The following is a 23678-nucleotide window of genomic DNA, read 5'->3' on the forward strand; positions in this document are numbered from 1 at the left end:
TAGTCATTTTACAGTGTTGCATCAAATTCCAGTGTAGAGCACAATTTTTCAGTTATACACAGACTCATAGACATAGAACACAAACTTGTGGTTGCCAAGGGGGAGGGCGGTGGGAAGGGACAGACTGGGAATTCAAAATTTGAAGAAACTGACAGGCATATGTAGAATAGATAAACAAGATTATACTGTATAGCATAGGGAAATATATACAAGATCTTGTGGTAGCTCACAGAGACTATCTCTTAATTCCTCTAAGCCAAATTATCTGTGACAACACAGATGTGTTGTAGTCTGTCTCTAAATGTTTGCTTTTAGAGAACTGTGGTTAGAGGTGAATAATTTTTTCTAATCATCAAAATTGATACCCCATATCTGGTACGTGAATGAGGATCTCACTTGTAAAATTTCCACTTAAAATCCCTGAATTTTTAAAGTGTAATAGCAGCAGAAAGATTTTATTGTTATTTACTTTTCCTGTGAGTGCTCCAAATTCCCTTAGTTGCTTTTGAGAGAGTAAAATGATGTCATAGACAATAGTTTCGAAGGTAATATGTGTAAGGACAAGAATACACAGCACATAATAGATCATATATACAAAGGCAAGTATTTTCCAAATATAACTATTCAGAAAAAAAGTTTCATTTGAGCTGATAACATAACTATTTGTATGAAAACATTTTACTTTTGATTTAAGAAGAGTGCCACCTGTTGTTCCAAATTAGGGAATGTATTCCTTAAGATCACAAAAGTGTTTAAAATACTTTCTTATTGTCCTGAACTGATACATAGACAATTTACCTGAGCAAGGTGCTGTTTTAAGAGACTTTTCCACATAATTTGGGATCACATTTGTATGAAGTAGAACTAAGGGGGAAAAATACACAGCCACCCAGAAACAAATAGAGCCCTCAAATTGTCCATTATTGATAATACTTCCATGACAACAGATTTCTAGGAAGTAAACTGCAAATGGCATTGCTACCCTGGATTACCTCTTTTCGAATCAGGTTCCATTCTCCTCAGTCCATTTAATCCTTGCTACACTTTTTAAAAGATTTCTTAATCCAAGCTTAGAAATGTCCTTCTTTCCTTGTTTAATACCCCATTGGACCAGTGGTTCTGTGGCTGAAGTGCAAATTGATTGTTCAGGGACATTTCAGACTTCTAGCAGTCAGCAATTAAAAAAAAATGTAAGCAGCAATTCTGAAGAAATCACCTGCAGAAAACTTGGACTGGTGTTTGGAACTAAAAAGAAAATCTGGATCTTGACCAAGACAAAAGGTCACCAGCCCAGGCCTACACAGTGTGGTGTATCATGCTGGCCACAAGGAAAATGAAAGAGACTGAGGACTCTCCCCAGGGTGGAAAATGAGGCATGGAAGCTTTGATTAGTGAGCTGTTAGGCACACAGACATTGATTTCAAAGCATTACCATCTCCAGGCTGAGTAATAATGCTTGTAATATTATGGGATTGTTTGGCTGCTGCAAGAAATTCAGAAGACTGAATAGGGAGTCTTTGTTGGCCTCTGAGTTGCTGTAATGAGACGGTTAAATTCCACCTCCCTTCTCTTCCTCCACATCCTCTTCTCCCAACCACCACCACCACCTAATTCTTTGCTACTGTGCACTGAGAGGCACATATAAACATATATTTGAGCTCTTTAGTGTATTCGTCAATAAAGCAGAAAATAATGGGGAAAACAACCCCAAATTGAAAGAATTTTCCATTTCCCTATCTCACCTCTGTCTTATAGGTAGATAGGAAATGAGAGACAGAAAACCCCAGTCCAAAATGTCAGCCAACCCCTTTTTCCAATTTTGCATGCTACCCTCCTGTGTCAGAGGATCTGACTCAAGTATCCGATTATGAGGACTGCTAGGTGCTAGCCCATCTTTAAGTTGCTGCATTCAACAGTGTCTCTCTTTCATATTAGAAAAATTCCAGGTTGGAAATTGCAAGCATCTCAAAATGACTAGACACTGAACAAAGGCTGACCTGCCTCATTCAGAATGAGGATTCTAGAGGGCACTAGTGGATAGCCAGGAAACACGTGGAATCTGAAACTTAGGGGCTTACACCCTTGCTCCTCAACAAAGACTCTGATATTGGGGCTATTGGGCTACTCTCTTAGTTGATGACTTTTCCCAGTGGGACTGCTGGTGTTTCCCTAACTCACAGGGATGTTGTGAGGATTAACTCCAGAAGTCATAGCAGTTACCATTCATGTAGTCATGAGTATCATGATTGTTGTTTCCTGTAACATGACTTGGCATTAGCAGAGTGCTTTTTAATTATTCTTGATTGTATATGATGGCACCAGACTATTCATTCAGGTGAGTGCAGTGAATCTCTAGCTCAGTTGCTTGCTTTCCACAGTGTGCTGCTGCTGGAAAGAAGCTTTGCTAACAGGACTCAAGGTACTACCTTGAACAAGAAGCCACTGTGCCTATCTGAGGGTCTTGTGGCCATTTTCACTTGGTTATTAGGCAGTTCATGAGTTTCCCCTTACCTGCATTTTTCTGGAACAGTGTCAAGGCTCTAGATTTTAACCTCAGGCTCCATCATTGAGGTGAAGGTAACAGCTGATCCACAGAAGTCCAGTAAGCAAAGACCAGACTTGTGTTTCTCCTGGAGGAACACCCCCAAGGAGCCAACCAGCCCCTTTCTTCAAATAGACCAGGAGGCTAGAGTCAGACTTTTATTTTTTCCCCATTCCCAAAGTTAAGATGACTCTGCTTTTAGGAGCGCACATATGCTTGAACTTTTCATAAAGCAAGAGGAAGGCAAACTCTAAGAATCAGTGCCTACTTCTCTTATTTTCTATTGAAGTTAAGATGATAGAGGAAAGTAGATCAGACTTTACCTCTTCTAGCTTTAGTGCCTCCCACTGCTCACTCACATCATATACTTGCTCAAGTGTGAGGCCTTGTTCTTCTCCCAAGACAACTTTGCATTGATGCATGAGGGGAGACATTTAGAGTTTGTAATATCTTGCTATTCACGATCTCTTACTCAGAGCCTCCATATTGAAACCAGTTTGCTTCAAACTGGATGGATGTGGAGTCATTGAGACTAGGAGCAGACAAATATGAAAGTGAGTAGCACTCTTCCAGCCTTGCCTGGGGCCTGCATTTTCCACCCTCTTCTTTCTCTTTCCACCTACACACACACACACACACACACACTCACACTCACACTCACTCACATTTCTTTCTCCTTCGCCTGACTCAGCAACATTCTGGAGAAAAGCCAAGGGAGGACATTAAGAAGGGAGGGAAGTTTCCCCCTCCTCGGGGCAGAATTTTAATCCCCAGGACAACAAGAGTTTCCCTAATGTGGGCTGAAAGGCTAATGTGTTTTTTTTTTTTTAACTGCTTTCTATTTGTTTGAATGTTGCATATTTCTGCTAGTGAATTTTCCCTTAATAAAGCCATTAATACACCAATGGTATTTTCTTATTTACAACAGACTGACAGAATTAGTGCTGTTAATGTTGGGCCTTTTTTTCTTTTCCTTTTTTCTTTCTTTCTTTTTTTTTTTTTTTTCTCTCTTTTGCTTTCCAGGTCATGCTGACCTGTTCGGCTTGGACTGTTTCACATTTGTTTTTAATGTCAGTTTAAATGTAATTGTAAAAGCATGTATGCTCTAAATTCATGTAGTTACTTTTTCCAGTGGAAAAGCCTGGTATGCAAAAGCATTTCCAGGCTCTGCAATTTCACATGAGTGGGTTTTTGGTAATGACCTTGTGCCCCTCACCCAGGATGGCATCTGGACAGTGAGCCTCTTTCTTCTGGCTCAGTAGTCAGAGAGAGGAGACTTGGAAACACTTTCTGCCAGATCCTGTGCTTTGGCAAGGATATGCAGCATAGCATATCATTCTATTATTAATTACGTTTACTCCTCCATGAACTAAAAACCATTAGACTAAATAGTCCAACATAAACCTTGAAAGATAAAATTTGATATTCTTTTCCCTGGCTATTCCTCTGACTCAGAATGGGGACTGGGAGGAGAATGGGGGCATGGGTAGAAGGACCAAAGAGCCTTCTTGCCTGAGAGAATTTGGCCTACGCTTATTTGTGTATGCTTACACTTGGATGCACCCCCTACTAATCTCTCACTATGTGCCTGCCAAGAACTGGCTCTTTTCCCTGTCTCTTATCCCTGTCCTAGTTCTTCCCCACTCATCACCAGCTGACCCTTCTCCTCACTAACATGCTACTTTACCTGGTAAAATGGAAAGAGTACCACCCTAGAAGCCAGGATACCTGGTTCTAGTTCCTGCTCTGCTACTATCGAGCTGTGTGACCTTGGGCAGGACTTAGCCTTGACCTTCAGTCTACTTTTTTTTTTTTTAATAGGGATTAGTTTCAAATGGGAAAGGAATAGATAGACAAGATCTGGGGCCTTCAAACATTTTCTTGGCAATGGAACCTTTTCTTCAAGCAAAATCTGATGCAGAGTCCCAAATGTAGATATAGAATAAAGCACTGCTGCTCTAGTTTGAAAGGAGGTGGGGTTATTGGAACCACATGCTCAGGCCCACTTTGCCTCATTTCAGGGACCCTTAAAGAAACTTGTAAAAGCTGTGAGGCTCCACTACTATACTATATTGATGTCTGAGGAACCCTTCTAATTTGATTATCTCTCCTAATTGATTTCAATCCCTGTGGAAACATTATATGTTTCATTTTTTTCAGCTTTTTCAGAGAGAAGTTCATCTGCTTGAGATAAAGGGAATGACATGGGGTGACGTGGTGCTTAGCAACTAGCAAGAAAGAGTCAGAGGCATCATTTACTGACCTACAGAATTTACTGTGTGCTAAACACCTTACATGCATTCACTTAGGGGAAGTTACAGCAGCTCTGTGAGGTAGATCCTATTATTATCTTAGGATTCTGAAACTTGTCAGTTTAGTCCCCAACCTTTATCTCAAGGCCAGTTGCCCAAGATGGAAGGCAATATTTCTTATAGGTTGCCAACCTAAGCAATTTTTCAGAATGCTTTCTAGCTAGAGATGCATTCTGGAAAATGTCATAGCTTGTCCATCGGCATACACTTTTACAGAATTCAAAGTACTTCCACTGAGATCATCTCATTTTCTCCTAATAATAGTCCTATGCAGTAGTCAGATCGTATTGTCACCATTATACTGATGAGCAAACTGAGGTGTAGGAGAAATTAAGGAATATGTTCAAGGTCAGACCTCCCATAAAACTCTGAATACTGCCACCAAGCATAAAAAACCCTTTTTTGTGAATAACATTTTAGGACTTTGATGTCATCATTGCATTCTGCTTCCTTAAGTTCAGTGAATTTTTTTTGCCATGCCACAGTCTTGGAGGGTTCCTTTGGTGATGTAGAATCTTCCCTCTACTCTCAGATACCACCACAGTGTATATACTCTTCATTAACAACCTCATTAATTAGGTACTAATATTATCCCCACTTTACAGATGAGGAAATTGAGGTACAGAGAAGCTAAGTCTTGTCCAAAGTCACACAGCTAGTAAGCAATAGAGCCAGGCTTAACACTGAGACAGTCTGGCTCCAGATTCCTTGCTATTAACATATATCTATGTTATATACATATACATATACATATACATATACATATACATATACATATACATATACACACACACATATTTCAAAAAACTAATAACAAAATAAGGAAAAATATGTGTTCTGGAGATCATATAGTGAGCTCCCCTGGATCTTAATAAAGTGTTCCTCTGAACTTTTAAGCTGAAACTTGTACAGTGAGATCTCCTGACTCTAATTCTATTGGATAGAAAGATGGCTGGCATGATTTAAGCCAAAGGCCACAAACTGGCTTTCTGCAGGCCAAAACTGACTTGCAGAATTGTTTGTCCAACACAAACAAGACTTAGACTGCCCCTAGGCAGGACATCAATCACTTTCACTGTCCTCAGCCCACCCTTTTAATGGGCACTAGACTGTTTTAACTCATCTACATATCTGCCTGAGTAGGGAAGATATTTGAGTTCATGACCCATAGATTTAAGCATTATAACATATAAGCACCTGCACACACATATAATTACAAACGTTCACATAAGTACAGCCTAGCCTGGCTTCACAAAGAATTTGCAGCTCTGCACCAAATGTACCTTTATGTTTAGTTAGCATTTAGAATTACACTTAAGACCTGAATTCAGTTTTATAGGCAGTTAGATGCAGAAGAAACTCAGTTACTTTTTCATTTGATAATGTGTCACTCTTCCTATTCCTTCTCGGCCATACCTGGTACTCTGTTAATTGTGCTGTCCCTTCTTCCCTGTGCCTGAGCTTGGTCACCTGTAAGTCACTCACCCCCTACTCTTTAGGAATGGATGGAGTGTGAAAAAAAATTTTGGAGGGCTCGCTAGGTGCCAGGCAGTCTCTCTCATTTATCCCTCATTTAGTTCTCAGAAGTGTCCGAAGAAGTAGGTAGTGGCAACCCCATTTTACAAGGGAGGAAACTGAATCTCAGAGAAGCTAAGCAATGGGCTCAAGGTAAAGCTAGTAATTGACCAAGCTGGGATTTGAACCCAAGATCATCTGATTCCAAAGCCTATTATCTTGCCTACACCACACTTTTGTAAGGAAAGTGTATTCGTTTTCCACTGCTGCATAACAAATTACCTCAAATTTAGTACCCATTTATCAGCTCACAGTTCTGTAAGCCAGAAGTCTGACACAACATGACTAAATTATTAGCTCAGTGTCTCACAAGGATGAAATAAAAGTATCAGCCAGTCTGCTTCTAATCTGGAGCTCACAGCTCCTCTTCCAAGCTTATATAATTATGGCAGCACTCAGTTCCTTGCAGTTGTAGGAGTAAGGTTTCTGTTTCCTTTCTGCTTGTCAGTCAGAGGCTGCTCTCAGCTTCCAGAGGCTGCCCTCATTCCTTGCCATGTGGACCCCTTCACTTTCAAAGCCTACAGTAGGGAATCTTCCTTATGTTGAATCCCCCTGATTCCATGAATGTCTTTCCAGAAATAGCCCCACCCATTTTAAAGGCTCATATGATTAAGGCAGGCCCATCAAGGATAACCACTCTTAAAATTCAAATGATTTGTAACCTTAATTACATCTGCCCCATCCTCTCACAACAGTATCTATATTAGTTTTGACCAAATAACAGGTAAAAGGTGTGTGTACACCAAGGGTCGGGAATCTTAGTGGCCATCTTAAAAGTCTACCTACCACAGGAAGTGATTTTTTATGCTTCAAATTCCATGGTGAGATGTGGGAAAGAGAAAGATCCTTGACCTTAGGGAGAGAAATTTGAACTTTGTAAGACTTTGGAAACTTCATTTCACTTTCCCTCTCCCCTGCCCATGGATGAGAAAGCCTCTATCTTGAGGTGGCAAGGAATGAGGCTGGAACAGTGCCTAAGGGTCACAGTGGCTGTAGAAGCTACAGGTTCATGACATCTACCTCTCCTTGGTGATAAACTGTTGAACTTGATTTGACAAATCTTCCTCTGGTGCTACAGAGATAGCCCTCATAGGAGTCAGCTACCAGGCTTAAAACTGAGTTCCCCATAGGATCCAAGCAGCAGGATCCAGGCATTATGTCAAGGACTCCAATCCCCTAAAGATCAAGTACAGACAATAAAGTATTCTATTCTTGTCACTGCTTTGACCTAAGCCTGAAAGACAGAGAAGAGATGCAAAGCAACTTACATACCATTAAAATAATTCACCTTTACTGTCCCCTTTCTCCTGGCTTCAGCACTCAATTTGAGCAAACCGGTGGGTCTCTGCCATAACACAAGGGGCTGGAAAGCCTGTACCTCACATGAAAGAGTTAGATCTGACTCTGGGGCTCAGGTGCAGGAGACAGGAGATGTGTGGGGGCGGCCTTCATGGACGAAAACAAGGCCTTGGGCTTTGAGTAACAGCTGAGACTAGCAAGCCCCATTGTCCAGCATTCCAAGTCGTCTAGCAACATGCTGGCCTCTGCTGCAGAGAGAGAACAGAGGATCCCCCGGTAGAATGAATGGAATTTGATTTCAATTATGTTCAGTACAGTCACCCTCTTCAAGCAGAGAGGCCAGAACACCTGGTGCAGCTTGGGCCACTGTGGCTGTGGGGACAGCACGTTACCCAGGTCCTGGAGGCAAGTGGGAATGCAGCTTCTCTTCCTCAAGCAGATGCCATACAGGTCTAGAGGAGGAGGATATGAAAATACCAGCCAAGTTTTCATTAGCACTGTGCAGAGAAGGGGAATTATTTTATGCTGGTGGATTCTCCCCACAGTCTCTGCACATATTGATCTTGCTTGTAATGTGTTTGCTTAGGTCCACGAGTCGTCACCCCACTGAGCTCTGAGTCATTGGTGGGAGAGTCGAGGTGACAGAGCGTACCTCATTGATTGCACCAGCACCAATTATTCTGTGTGTCCTTCCACCTTGTAGAAATGCCCATAGATTCATTTATGTACAATTCATTTGGATTCGTTCCTTCTTTATCAATAGCATGAGTAAGGCATGACAAATGGGACAGCTGCTCCAGAGAACAGTCTAGATTCACAGCACTATTCCATAGATCTTTGTGAGATAAAGAAATGTTCTATATCTGTGCTGTCCGACATAGTCATAAACCATATGTGGCTTTTGAGCACTTGAACTGTGGCTAGTGAGTTGAAGAGATTATACTTGTAATTTGATTTAATTAATTTAAAATTTAAGGAACCACATGTCTCTAGTGGCTTCTGTGTTGGACAGTGCAAATCCAAAAGGAGCTCAGAGAGACAGATACTGTGATAGAATAGAAATGAGTTAGTCAAAAAGAGCTGATACAGCACAGGGAACTCTAGATTAGGGATAGAAAGCCTGGTTCTAGTCTCAGCTCTGTGACTAGGTGACCTCGCTCACTCTGGCCTCAGCCTCCCCATCTTTGACTTGAAGTGTTGGATTAATATCAGAAGTACCAAAATGATGGCTAAGGCCTGAATTCAACTTTGGAATACAGAGGAATTTTAGGAAAATTTAAAAATATTATATGAATGCCTTCTAGGAATGTGTGTGTGTGTGCATGCATATGCACATTCATAACAGGGGCAGGAAGGCAGTAAAGCATTCACTTCAGGTCACCAGAGTTCCCACCATTCTCCTATACACACACACACATGCATGTACACACACACACACACACACACACACACTCTTACACACACACATACATACACACCACTCTGTATTACCAGTGTAGACACTGAAGGCATATTGATTCTGTGACCTCCCTGCATGAGATGATTTCTAAGGATCCTTCCTGTTTTGTCATGCTATGAATCTTTAAGCCACTCTAGTTCCCCAAACCTATTTCTACTTAGGCGCATGACTAGAGTATTCCCATAGCTTCCTGCCTCCTTTGTCCCTCCTGGATTTTAAGTTAGTTACTAAAGTTTGGAGTCAAGGGTGAGGGTGGAAGACAGGGAGGATATAACCCCAGCTCGACTCCTCAACTCTGCTATTAGGCTAGAAGTACGGTTTAGGGCTTCAAACTCCTTGGGGAGGCAGCATGGTATAGTAGAAAGAACATTGTTCTTATAGTCAGTATGTTAAGATCAATAGGTTCTCTTTCTTGATAGCTGTGTTACCTCAGTTTATTCACTTGCAAAAAAGAGATAGGAAATATTCCTCACCTCCTAAGAGCACTGTGGAATGAAATGAGGTAATTTGTTCATGAAGTGAGGTATACAGAAGGCTCAGAAAAACTAATTACCCCTAAATTTCTTAGTTGCCTCAGGCATAGGGCTAATTATATTCCTGTCCTCTCCCAGGCTGAAAGAAGGACTACATGGTCTGGGAACTCCTAAACTCAAGATCAGAAAGTACAAGTGATAGAAAAGAGGAGGTCTACCTCTAGAAACTACCAGAGAAGCAAATCCAGTAGGCACTGCCAGTCTGTGGAGCTGCCTACAAGAACCCATGTCAGCAATGTTTTCACCAGATGACAAGATACTGTGGGGACCAAGCCTCTAGTTCTGGGACAAGATGAGCTTAGCCCTGCCCATACCTTCCAGCTTGTGCCCTTGGTGGGAGGTGGGAGTTTACAGTGGGTGTGCATATCTCCTTATTACTGAATGTGCCCAAGCTCTGCAGAAATGTTTGTTGGACAAGGTCATCTTGAACTCTGTGTTGATTTTCCAGGCTCCCTTGTTATTTTACCCTGAGTTCTTCTCTGTGCTCCTCTTGCACCACAAAACCCCTCTGTTTTCTCCTCCTCTACCCTGGTTGCTGATCCAGACATGTGATTCATTCTTTCATTGATTTACTGAGTTGCACTGTGATTGGAGTTTGCATTACAGGACTTATTTTTCTAATTAGAGCTGAAAGTCAGTTCCAGATAAATATCCTTTTCTGCAGGAGCCAGAAACAGATCAGCAACAAGTTTTGTTGTATTTATCCATTAAAATTGAGCAATCAACTTCTCTCTTTGTTTTATTCCTTTTAAAATAATAATAATGTTTATATTTATATAATATATTATTATTATTTTTTAAAGGATTAGAGAGAAGGTGGTTTATGTTCTGCCCCAGTGCCTATGCTAGACCTCAGAGTTATGACCTTTTCAATTATTTATATTTCTGCCAATATAAATGCTAAGGAAAATAGCACAAAGTAAACATCAGGATATCTAAAGACCTCTAAAATGTGTGTGTGAGAGCATGAGGAGAGAATGGTTCTTAAGGTTTGAGTTTTAGATTATTGTTGTTTTAAATAATGTTATTTCTATCATCCTTTTTAATGGCCACCTCCTATCATGGTTCTCATTTTACAGACAGATTATAGAGGGGCATTATCTTATTTCTTGGATACCATTGGGGATTTCAGCCCTTCAGCTTCCCCCTCTCCCCTCTACTAAAGAAGAAAATCAGTATGTATTTTACAGTGTATGTTCACTTGTGAGCGTAAATGTATGGCAATACCGGAGGAAATTCCCATTCATTGACCCCAAAGTGGGATAATGGAACTTGGTAGTATGAGGATGGAAAGGGACATCCAAGGCCATTTTAAAAAACTCATTCCGCACTGATGCTTGAATTCTTAACCATTGTGTATCTGGTCTCGGCTTGATCACCTCCAATGACGTGAGTGCCTAGCAGCCTTTCCATCTTCAGAGAGCTTTAACTATTAAAGTGTGTGTGTGTGTGTCTGTGCGTGTGTGTGTGTGTGACTCTGTGTGTGTACAGACAGAGAGAACTAAAATCTAAGTCACTGTACTTTCTGGTACCCCTAGAGACACAAAGAACAAGTCTAGTCCTTTCTTCAACAGACCCACATTTATTTTTAGTGGACCTCTTACATGCTAAGCATGCACTGTACCACTGAGCGATACCCTCCCCCAACAGATCTGATATTCTACTCTTTCCCAGCAATTTGCTAGACATGCTAGATATAGACACAAGTACATCACTCCATTGATTTAAAACATTCTATATTTAACCATCACCTGTGAGGTAAAGACAAAATTTCTTAATATGACATACATGCTCCTTTAAAGTCAGGCTCCATCTTTGTTTTCAACCTCATAAATAGCCACTCTCCCCACACATGCACTACACACTCCAGCCACACTGGTCTCTTAACTTTTTCCCCTAAACCCTCAGTGCTTTTGTTTATGCTCTTTCCATCCCTCTCTGCCTGGTGAAATCCTTACTATTCTTCAAGGTCCAGGTCAAATGTTACCATAAACATTTCCCGACCCCACCTATGCAGAGATTGTTGTCTTCCTCTTTGTTAATACCACTGTTGTAACATTCACCAGTTTGACATTTTCTAGAATTGTTAGTGAGCATTTATTTCTCCTATATTAGACTAGGTTAGGGCTTGTATTCTTTTGGTCATCCAGAAGCAAAGGCCTAATAATAGATGTCTGTTGAATGAATGAATGAATTATGACTATATCAGTAAATGATTTAGTTGAAATTCCAAGTTATGAATACTGAAGACTACATTAGGCAGAGCCCAAGCCAAGGATATTCTAAGTCTGTCTGGCAAGGGGATCAAGGAAAAAGAAAGATCTAAAATTTTGAGTTTAGTAGGAATTTAGAATGATAAATCATTCATTCAACCAGTGTTTAAACTGAACACTTGTCCTTAAGGAGCTAGAGCCTGTGACCAGGAAGAATGAACATCTTTATTTTCTTAGCTCAGTCAGCTTTTCTAACAGGGAAGCTGTGCTGTGGTTCTGGCCATTGATAATAAATCTAAGTTTCCTTCTTCCCTATTAGCCCGGAAGCTGAAGAAACTTGGTAATCTGAAACTACAGGAGGAAGGGGAGGCTTCCAGTGCCACCAGTCCCACTGAGGAGCCAAACCAGAAGCTGATAGTGTCGCATATTGAAGGCTATGAGTGTCAGCCCATCTTTCTGAATGTCCTGGAAGCCATTGAGCCAGGCGTGGTATGTGCTGGACATGACAACAACCAGCCTGACTCCTTCGCAGCCTTACTCTCTAGCCTCAATGAACTGGGTGAAAGACAGCTGGTACATGTGGTCAAGTGGGCCAAGGCCTTGCCTGGTAAGGAAAGTGGGGTGTGGGATAAGGGAGGTCATATTCAGTGAATGCTCCTATGGGCCATGCCTGTTTCTTTCCTGCCTATAAACTCACTCAATCCTCATCATAACCTTGTGGAGGGAGAGATTGGTGTAATCCCCACATTGAAAATAAGGAAACTCAGAAATCAAGGAGAAAACCAGCATTATTGAATATCCCATATACCTCACATCAGCACACAGCCATCAGGTTTCCATGTTCAACCTACAGACATAGTCAGCAAATTTCCCCATAATCATGGATCGCATAGACATACCCTTATATGCCTTAAGATGCTCTTCTACATGTATACACCCAAAAAGCTCACCCCAAAGATAATCTTGAGCCTAACTGATATTCTGTCTTTAATATTACTTTAGGAGCCATTCCATGGGAACTCTTATGATATGGTATTGTAGAAAGAACATAGGGTTGGGAGTCAGAACACTTAGGTTCTAGTCTTAGCTCTGCTGGTAACTCATTGTACGATCCCTTCCTTTCTGGGTCTCAGTTTTTCCATCTGTATAATGTGTGAAGAGTGATTTGGATTAAATGGATGGTTTTCAAATTTTACTTCAAGGAACTCTTGGTGCTCTTTAAACTACCTTAGGATCATACTGGGAGGAATTAATTATGAGGTGATATTGAAAGATATATGAAGTATTTGTCTAACTTCTCAATGGATACCTCCAGTGATGGGGAACTCACTTGTTCCCTAGGCCATTTGTTGTTGGAAGAGGTGTGATTATTAAAACTATTAGAGCTTTAAAAAAGCTCAGAGATCCTCTATCCAACAATTCACAAACATTCCTTTAGCAGCCAAACCCCTTATTTCTCAATAACATTGTACACAGATCTAAGTGGAGCTGGTTGATTTAAAGCCAGTGCCTCTCCCTCACTACCCCTAGAGAAGCCTCAGGTCACTTTTGCAGAATCTTAGGGCTCCAGGGAGCAGTTTGGAAACAAGTGAAGGGTAAATTCTTTAAGGATTTTCTTAATCCTAAAATTCTGTGATTGAAATATTTTTTTTTGAAACATCAACAATCAAACCTCTTTTTGGTTGGGGAGCCAAAGATTAACCTGCCTTCGAATAATAACTGCCATTCAGATGTAAATTTATAGTAAACAGAGCAGTTTCATATGTGCTACCTAATTTGATCCCCATAAGAATCCTGTAAATTAGGGATTCTTTTCCCTATTTTATAGATAAAGACACTGAATTTCTGAGAGGTGATGTGCTTGTCCTGCAGTTACATATTCAGAAGGTATCAGGGCCAGAACTTGAGCCCAGGTCCCCTCCTAATTCCAAATCCTCTCCTCATCCAACTCTACCCATAGTCTATGCTGTGTCCTTATGGTTCTCTAGCCCTGGGCTTTACAATGAGGGGCAAAGGCCTCATCCAGGGCCAGTTGGGTCATAATGTGCACTTGCTGCTTTGAAAGACATTGCATGTTGAGCACCACACCCCCTTTTTGTCTTTCCAACTCACAAGGCTCAGTTACAGCCACCAGACTGTCCCTAACACTTTCCTAGCTTGGAAAGTTGAGGTTGACTAGACAACAAGATCCCTGGGAAGAAGGCCCAAGGACTCTAGCTGTGTATGCACTGTGCCAAAAACAGAGTTCACACAGGGAAGAAAGAATTTTTAAAAAATAAAGAAGAGAGAGAAAGAAAAGAAAAAGTGGCTTTAATTTTTATTACTTATTCAGCTGGGTTTCCTGGTGTCTTGTGTGTAACAGAGATCCAGTTTTATCTTTCTAAGCAGATGCCAGACACCTAAATTGTTCCATTTTACAGGATACATAACCTTTTCATATATATGACTCCACTTAATCCTCATAGCAGTCCAATGAATCATAGGGACTTTTACTTCCATTTCAAATGACAATACTCAGAGATATTAATTAACTTGTTTTACTTTTTCACTTAACAAATGCACCCAGATTTCTCATACCCTCTGATTTTTAATTTCATGTGCTTAACAATAATATAGTGCAAATCATTATGGCAGAATTTGCAAAACAGGGAGTCACTTGCTTTCTTCAGCCAAACCTCCAGTATGGGAAGCAGAAGCCCTCCCTTTACATTAACAAGTCTGCAGGTTAATGTCAGTTCACCATCTAGCTTGTCCAAGGAAGTGATCTCGGACCCTGAGACATCTAAAGGAATAGCTTCAAAATAAAGCCAATTAGCTCATTCATTAGAACTGTTATTCATATTATCAATAATCACCTACTAATTCAAGCTATTTGCTCATTGAACAGATTGAGTTCCTGTTCTTTGAGAGGCACTGTGCTAGGTACCAACTCAAATAAATTTTGTTTTAGTTTTCTATGATGGTGATAATATATGTAAATTGCCTAGTATATCACTGGTATATGAGTATATGATAACTACTAACTGAGGAAGCCTAGTAAATTGTGTGTACACAGTATATTTATAATCAGATGTATCTGGTTTGGAATCTTAGCTTTATACTAATTGTGTGACCTTGAGCAGATCATATGTACTTCTGTTTCCCCATTTATAGAGATGGTAGAATAATTGCTACCTTGCAGATTGTTATAAACATGGAAATTATGTATAAAGAGCATTTAGTACAATAGCTGAAACATAGGAAATGCTCTGTAAATGGTGGGTCTTATTATAAAGCTTGAGTGCTAAGCCACTGCTTTCACTAAAATCAATGTAAGCTGCCACCAGGTTTGCCTAGAAGCTATTCATGGGTCCCAAAGATGAACTGCCTTCTTTGAAGACTGGCTGTTAAGTGCACTGAAGCAGCAGATATTTCCTCACTGACCTTTCTTTGGGCGTGGTCCCCCAGACTAGTCATCTAGTAGTGGTGACTACAGGTTTCCTTTGAAGATTGCTAAGAAATGATGTTGATTGGATTCTAGTAAGAAAACAGAGTCTCAAAGAAACTGCCTCTGCTCCCTAACCTGTTTGGTGTATTTCAGAACCTGAAAATGACTCCTCTCTATTTCTCTAAAACAGCCTAATACAATGCCAAATTGTTGTTGAGTGAATGTATGTTGAAGGAAACCTGCAGGTTGGAGGCACTGTTTCCTTAAGTCATCCCTTGATAGCCAAGCCATCTAAGCAGGCTACTTCAAAGGCTAGGAATTAAAGAACAGAGTTAGATATTGTAATCAGATTAGACCTAGAGGAAAATTAGCCTGCTATGTTGCTGTGTATGCAGTGATTACGCATGTGAGTGTTAAGCAGCTCTCACTAAGGACTGTTAATTAGTATTACAGCCAAACTAAGCTTTCCCATTTTTCTCCTCTTTGTTAGTTCTCTGGCATCTCTGGGAGAGGAAAAAAATCCCTCAGTATTGACGACTTCCTTGGTGCTTGTACAATTTAATCTTCATCCCTCCCATGTACCCTCACATCCACACACTCACTAAGCAAGGCTTTCCTTGCTTCCCATTGCCTCCCAACCCAGGGGTTCAGGATTCAAGTTCCTGGACCCTCTCCTAAAGAGATCCTTGGATGTTTGATTCTTGAAGCTCTGCTTTTTGTCTGCTACTGGGAAGTCAGCCTCAGACATTCTGTGCTACAGAAGAGCTTCAGACAGGAAATACTCTGGGGTCTGAGGCTCCAGCTAGTCTGTTAGCATATCACTACTATGAAGATGGGAGACACAGGCCTCAGAGCTAAGATTTCAGTCAAGGGTGTTGATATGAGGGACTCTAGAATCCCTGATATCTGATAGCCTTGGAACCTAAAGGGGAAAAAAAGGGAAATAGGATGTGGGTGGGTGACGAAACAGTGTGTAGAGATAGTGTAGACTTCAGACCTGAGCCTATGGATGTGAAAAGCTTGTGCCCTTGGTAGTTCTTGAGCTGTGTCCTTCAGCAGTAGCATGGGCAAAGCACTGAAGAAGGGAATTAGAGCACCTGGGTTCTAGTCCCATTTTGGCCACACACAAGCTATATGACCTTAGGGAAGCCATTTAACTTCTCTTGCCCTCAGATTCCCTGTTGGCAAAATAAGTGCCACAATGCCCACCCTCTAGGGTAATTGTGAGGGTTAAATTATGTTATCATCAGAAAAGTTAGAAGCATTATCTAAATTCATGTAAGCATTCCTAATGAAGTATAGCAAGACAAAATTTCAGATAATTCTGGATCTGTTAGGAAGAATAGAAATGGGTTACTGGTAGGGGATGAGCTCTAAGGTGATGCTTTAAGCATCCAACTATTTGGAAACCTCCAGGAAAGTGTACCCACATCTGTTCTACCTATGTGGTATTGCGGAGGTAGCATCCAGGAGTCTCTGTCCTCTGAGCTTAAGGGAGATAAAGTGGAAATCATCTGTAATTCCCATTTTTATAAAATGAAAAAATGAGGGTCTTTAGTCCATTTAATTAATATTTCTCAAATGCTTATTTAAACATCTGAACTGTGCTATATGCTAGGGAGGAAAAGATGACTAAGAAGGGAATGATCCCTGTCTTCAAAAAGCTCTAAGTCTTGTTGGGGAGACAGATGGATGCATTGATAAACTCCAGTACAGTGTAATGAGTGCTATAATTGGATGGGCCTACATAAGATTCAGTAAGAAAGTAAAAGAAGAATCATTAGGTCTTCTGCTTGAGTGAGTGAGAAAAGGCTTCACGAAGAAGGTAGCCTTTCAGTGAAGACTTGAAAGATGAATAGTAGGTATTTATCATATGGAAAACTTGGGGAGGGAGGAATGTATTCTAGGCAAAGACAACTACCTGTGCACAGATAGCAGAGATATAGAGGCATGAAAAAGCAGAGTGTATTCAGCAGACTGTGGGTTTTTCAGAATAACTAGAACCTAAATTACAAGAAGCCAAATGGCAAGAAATGAGTCTAAGAAGGCAGGTCATAAAGGGCCTGTTTGTGTATAATGATGGCAGTAGGGCATGAATGGCAGTCAAGTAGGAAACAAGCAAAGCCAGGCACTTGTTGAATATAAAATAACGGAGGGGAAGTAGAAAGCAGGAAGAGAGTCAAAGAAGAGAGAGGGAGCCTGAAGGTGGTGTGGATAAGGCATGACTGTCAAAGACATTCCATCATATGCTGATATGTAATAATATCCCCTTCCCACTGTTGTTAGAAGGGACAAACCAGATTATAGCTAGAATAGGGCTTTGTAGAATGAAACGTGCTGTTCATGTAGGAGAAATGATCATCACATTGAATCTTCAGAAAGGCAGTGAGCCTGTCTGAAGATCAAGAACACAGGCTTTGGAATCAGACTGCCTGGCTGGGAACTTGGTCTGCCATATCATATTGGACAAGTTACTTAACTTTTTTGTGGCTCACTTTTACTGACTCACAGAATGGGAATGATAATAGTACCCACTTTATTGGATTGTTGTGGGGATTAAATGAGTTTCTATAAGTAAAGTACTTAGAGCTCATTCATTGTAAGCAGTAAGTTAAGTGTTAGATTATTATTCTCTTCCAACTGTCAGTGCACTTTTTGCCTCCATCACCATCTCCTTTGAGCAGCTCAGTGAAGTAGGGAAAACAAGGAATATTATCTCCGCCATATAGTTTGCTCTCCCCAACTCCCGAGCATTGATGGTCCCTGGGGCTCCTCAGTGGCAGTCTGAGTGCCAGAGATTCTCAGTCCAGCAGAGTCCCAGACTTCACTTAGCACATCAATGCCTAGTCTGACCATTCCCTCTGCCTTACCTCCAGGCTTCCGCAACTTGCACGTGGATGACCAGATGGCAGTCATTCAGTACTCCTGGATGGGGCTTATGGTGTTTGCCATGGGCTGGAGGTCCTTCACCAATGTCAACTCCAGGATGCTCTACTTTGCCCCTGACCTGGTTTTCAATGAGTAAGTGTTCATGGGCCCAAACCTCACATAGGCACAGTATACTTGCCAGACCTGGTTGGTGATGATGATGGCAATGGGAGTAACAGTGAGAGTTAGCCCATTTGACCTTTAGGTGAGGCAGTAGAGGCCCAGCCAACCTGCTCAATCTGAGATACCTTTGCCTGGCTGAAAGTCCAGTTGGTGGAAGGGAAGGGGGGGTTGGTGCTGTCGCCATGACTTTTCCACTCAAGATGCAAGGTATTTGTGCCAGGACTACACTAGACATTTTCTAATCCTTTCGTATTGAGCCCTCATGATATCTTGATTTCCCCTTTCTAAGTTTTTTAAATGGATGTGGAAAATTAGTCTCAACAAAATAAAGTGACTCACCCAACATCACACAGCTAATGCATGTTGGCAATGGAATCCAAAGTCTGTCTATGTACTCTCAGCTCTTATACTGCTTCATGGTGGTAAGTGATGAGGAGGAGCAGCTCCACCATTCTCTGGCCATGTGACCTTGGCCCAGTCACTTCTCTTCTCTTAAAAACAGATTAATTTAATGCTCACCCTGCCACCAGCTCTATTTATCCTTCACGAATTTGGCCAACAGTTCAGATTTTGAAATTATACTTTTCTCAACTAAAACCTCTGTTTTGTTATTTCCTACATTGCTGTCTTTGGGCAAGACCCTTAACTTCCTTGACCCTCAGTTTCCTCATCTGTTAATAAAATAAGACCTTCTTAAATGGTTTGTTATGATGACTAAAATGGAAACTGATGGATGTCAAATGTCAGGCCCATAATGGGCAAGGAATAAAAAAAAGTATCTTTCAAATACTCTTTTCCTAACAGTGATAATCTTTTCTATGTCTGCTGTTTGATGTCCCTTGTGGCATGGTGAATAAAACTGGCCAGAAAAATCCACCTAAGAACCTTGAGTTAGTCTCACCACAGAGAATCCCTTTGGTCAGGGAAGAAATTGACCTTCCCTCCCCTCCAGTCCTCTAACCCAGAAGAGCCTTAAAATAAAATCTACAGGCCAGTGGTTCCTTCCAGTACAGCAGTGCCATATGGGGGATAATAAGCGTCCCCAGCTGCCCTCTTACAATTCAGCCAGCCCTGGTAGCCAGCAGCTAAGAATAACCATTGAGCTTTTGGCTAGACCTGCTTTGTGGTTTCCAGATCTCCAAAGAGTTACCTATGATGCCATCTTCTGGGGCAGGCCTTAAAAAGCCCCCTTTCTGTTCATCTTTCACCCCACCCTCTTGCTGCACTCAGTGATTGAATCAGCTCCCAGGCCCCTGCACAACCTTACCTCTCTAGAGCCCTAAGACTGTTGAACCTTTGCAAGGTGACAAGTGGCTGTTTTCTAAATCTTCATTTTCTTTTCCACCTCTGTGTAAGTATGTGGCGCCTCACCTCAGCTTCCTGGTCCACTCCCATGTACCTTATTCAAAAGTACCACAGGATTCCCCACGGGGTCAGGATCCTACATCAAGTCCTATAGGGCTCCTGGATCAATAGGCCCCCTCTTCCTTCCTCTTGTAGGAATCCACTGTGTTAGAGCTCTTAGAGTCCCTAAAAACACCTAAACCTATGTTTCTCAACAGGGATAATGTTGACATTTTCAGAAGAATAGTTTTTCAATGAGTAGGACATGCCCACATATTAGAATATGTTTAACAACCCTTGCACCTGCCCACTAAATACCAAATAGAATCCCAGTCACTGTGACAGTCCAAACTGCCTCCACACATCTCTAGCATCCACTAAGGGAGCAGTACCTCTCAGTTGAAAGCCACTAATTGCTGCTAGCCCCCTCAAGGTACCAGTGGGGAAACTGAGGCCCAAAGAGAGAGACAGGGACTCTGGGCCAACTCATTTGCTGATCTCTCTGACACCAAACCTTGTCATCAACCATGCTTTCTTCTTTCCTCTTTCCCTCTTTGGGGAGAACAGTTTGTGAAGGTAATGGGCTTGAATCTTAGCTGTGTAACCTTGGGTAAATTCCTGAACTTCTCTGAACCTTATTCTCCTCAAGTGGAGAATGGTGAAGAGTATCATAATGGCACCATCCAACATGTCATTTTTTGAGCAATTACTATGTGTCAAGCACCATGCTCAATTTTTCCAATGTTCATCCCCCTCCCCTTATCCACTCTCTTTTATTCCTAACTACCTCTGCTCTCCTCCTGAATTCCATTCCCACTCCTCATTTTCTACCTTCCACTCTCTTCTCCTTTTCTTTCCTTTAGCTATCTCCCTACTCTATTTGCCCTTTCTCTTCGGATCTTGTTCTCTTACCCTGCGAATTCTTTCCCTTATTGTTCTCCCCTCCTCTCCCCACCTTCTCCATCGCTGGGGTCTGTAGAAGTGTTACAGCAATCCTCCATGTAAGGATTCTGATTTCAATGGTAAAAACACTGCAGTGTTGTCATCAACAGAGGCTTACAAGCACGGTAGAGATCAGAGCAAGGCCAGTCCCCAAGACTCAGCAGATCTTATTTAGAACTGCTCTAGGGTAAAAGAGCAGCACTGTTCTGGTCAATTGACTTGTGATACTATCTAGACGCTTCCTTTTTCTAATTGGGCTCCAGCCTGTATTGAATACTTCTACACCATCTGCCCCCTTCCCTTCCCTCTTTCCAGGCCAGCCAAGATCGCTCTGAGATAGGGTGCTGAGCTTCCACTTAGCCAGTACCAGGCCTGCTCAGCCTGTGAACAAGGCTATTAGTTTGGGGACCAAAATGTCAAACCGTAGGCTTTGGACCCAATCTGTGGGGTCTTTTTCCTTACCACTTAAGTGGGTGTCAAATTCCCTTTCCTTTCTCCACAAGCTATAAAATCAGTTTCTCTCTCTCTCTCTCTCTCTCCCTCACACACACACACAGAGTTCCTGAAATGCTGAAAACCAATAAGGTCTACTAGCAGAAGGTTGATGTATCTTGTCTTAGAGGCTTGTCATGGCCAGTCATGGAACAGAGAGGTTGCTCTCCACCGAGAAGCTGTCCAAGCCTTGGCCACTTCCCTATATAATTTATAGGTGATAATGTGATGATCTGTTCACAAGTTACCATAATAAAAGCAGCTCACACATGTTTATAACTCCCCAACTGTGGTAAGGAGAAGCCAGTATATGAGGGAGTAGGCTCCCCTTCAGCAGGGGACATTTAGATTGGACGTTCAGAAACACTTTCTGACTGATTTGATAAGCATTGAAACTCCTTTAAAGATACAATAGGGAATTGCCTTCCCTGGGAGTTTTTAAAGAAATGATTAAATTTCTAGTATGGGAAGTGTGGTCATTTGAGAATCCTGGTGTCCTTAAGTTAAGAGTTGATTTCTAAGGCCTGTCTCCTAGAAATCCTCCAAGATGGGATGTCTGAGAGGCAGGTTCTGGCTTTAGCCATAGCTGGGATATTAGAACTGTAGTCAGGGAGACCATGTGCCTGGCCCATTGTATTAATTTCGTTAGGCTTTCCTGTCCCTGACTCAGGAAGCAGGAGGGGCACAGGGACGTGGAAATTCCATGTGCTAACCCATATCCTAGCCAGGGAAGATGAGTAGTCATCAGGATGTCAGGATTTTGGGTAAAAAAAAAAAAAGAACAAGCTTGTTCTGTGTCACTGAAGCACCAGAAAGAGAAACAGCTCTTCTTGGAGAAACAACTCTTTTTGGAGAACCTAGAGAGGGTAAGACAACCAGAGACATTCTCTCTGGGCTTCTTTTAAGCCTTCCCTTACCACTCTCTTTTCTTTGTGTTGTCTCCTTCCCAGGTACCGCATGCACAAGTCCCGGATGTACAGCCAGTGTGTCCGAATGAGGCACCTCTCTCAAGAATTTGGATGGCTCCAGATCACCCCCCAGGAATTTCTGTGCATGAAGGCACTGCTTCTCTTCAGCATTAGTAAGTGCCTGGAAGGGCAAGGAATGCCCCTGGGGTCATAGGGGATCAGAGGGGAGCTGCTTTTTTCATTAAAGAATTATCAGGAAGAAGCCAGCTCCTGAACATTTCCCTTCTTCTTTCATCCTCCCTCCTCCACTCTCCCTTAGCATTCTTTTCCCTAACAAGGATGAATTTAATGGCTAGAGACCAATTAATTTGTTAGAATTCAACCTCCATTAGATCCCCACCTACCCTGATTCTCTCTCTCTAGGTTAGGGCCTTTTTGGCTGGTTGTAACAGGTCTCTGAATTTTTACACAGCTTCTACCGTAGAATCAGGCAAGGACTAACTTATATTTCTTGTAGAGCAGAAGGGATTGCCTCCCAGAAGGAATTTCCTCTTCTGCCAACAGGAGATGGTCTATGTAAGCAACTCAGAGAGGGATTATTTGGTAGCCAAGGAATATTTCTTTAATGTCTCTTCTAAGCAGAGTGCTGCCTTAGCCTCTGTGAGGGAGAAAGGAGGCAAAATTTAATATTCAAAGCCAGGTGTTTTAATTGTCTAAATTAGAGCTGGACTGTGGACAGCATAAAACTGTAGGTCCTATGAAATGTGTAGATTAGGAGACTAGAAAAAAGAAAGGCTCAGTAAATTTTGTTTACTTGATGCCCTACAGACTAGGTCCGGCTATCCTTTTTCCTAAGACCTTCCTGTCAGAGTTCCTGAAGGCCCCAGGCATATAGACGTCAAGTGACAGGAAGCCAAGTAGATGGCTCCCCTCCCTGTGGGGGTGGGGGTCAAATTTGTGGTCAGAAAACTTGGTGTTTTGTCTAATGCTCCTTCGTGGGCATGCTTCCCCTCCCCATTCTGTCTTCATCCCACATCAGTTCCAGTGGATGGGCTGAAAAATCAAAAATTCTTTGATGAACTTCGAATGAACTACATCAAGGAACTTGATCGTATCATTGCATGCAAGAGAAAAAATCCCACATCCTGCTCAAGGCGCTTCTACCAGCTCACCAAGCTCCTGGACTCTGTGCAGCCTGTAAGCAAATGATGGAGGGTTCTTTGTCAGGGAGAGCAGCCTGATAGAGCCAAGTGATAATATGCTCTTCTAGGGTCTGGCACCACCTGTTGGGAGGTGCTTCCATTTCCCTCTGGCTTTGAGTGTGGTCCAGGAAGAAAAAGCAATGAAGAAGAAAGGAACACAGGTCACAGTGTCCCAGCTGGATGTTGTGAAAGAGGTGGAGGAGTTGAGTACCGAGCAGTTGGGACTCAGGGAAGGGGCTTAGAGTAGATAAGTTCTCTAGGTAGACAAAACAGACCTGGAAGTTTTCCCCCTCTTCCTTGAGTCATACGTGGATGTGTGGGTATCTGTGTGTGTGTGTGTGTGTGTGTGAGAGAGAGAGAGACAGAGACAGAGACAGAG

General features: G+C 41.9%; 1 protein-coding gene across 1 annotated transcript in view; it reads left to right on the top strand.

Moving 5' to 3' along the window:
- The window catches only part of AR (androgen receptor), a 194538-nt gene that overhangs the window by 163724 nt on the left and 7136 nt on the right, over positions 1-23678 (top strand). The window contains exons 4-7 of the mRNA XM_032474381.1: positions 12253-12540; positions 18237-18381; positions 22140-22270; positions 23137-23294. Coding sequence (XP_032330272.1) covers positions 12253-12540; positions 18237-18381; positions 22140-22270; positions 23137-23294 — 722 coding nt within the window. The remainder of the gene's footprint in view (positions 1-12252; positions 12541-18236; positions 18382-22139; positions 22271-23136; positions 23295-23678) is intronic.

Source organism: Camelus ferus, chromosome X (assembly GCF_009834535.1).
Source record: "Camelus ferus isolate YT-003-E chromosome X, BCGSAC_Cfer_1.0, whole genome shotgun sequence".
In the NCBI taxonomy this organism is placed as follows: Eukaryota; Metazoa; Chordata; class Mammalia; order Artiodactyla; family Camelidae; genus Camelus; species Camelus ferus.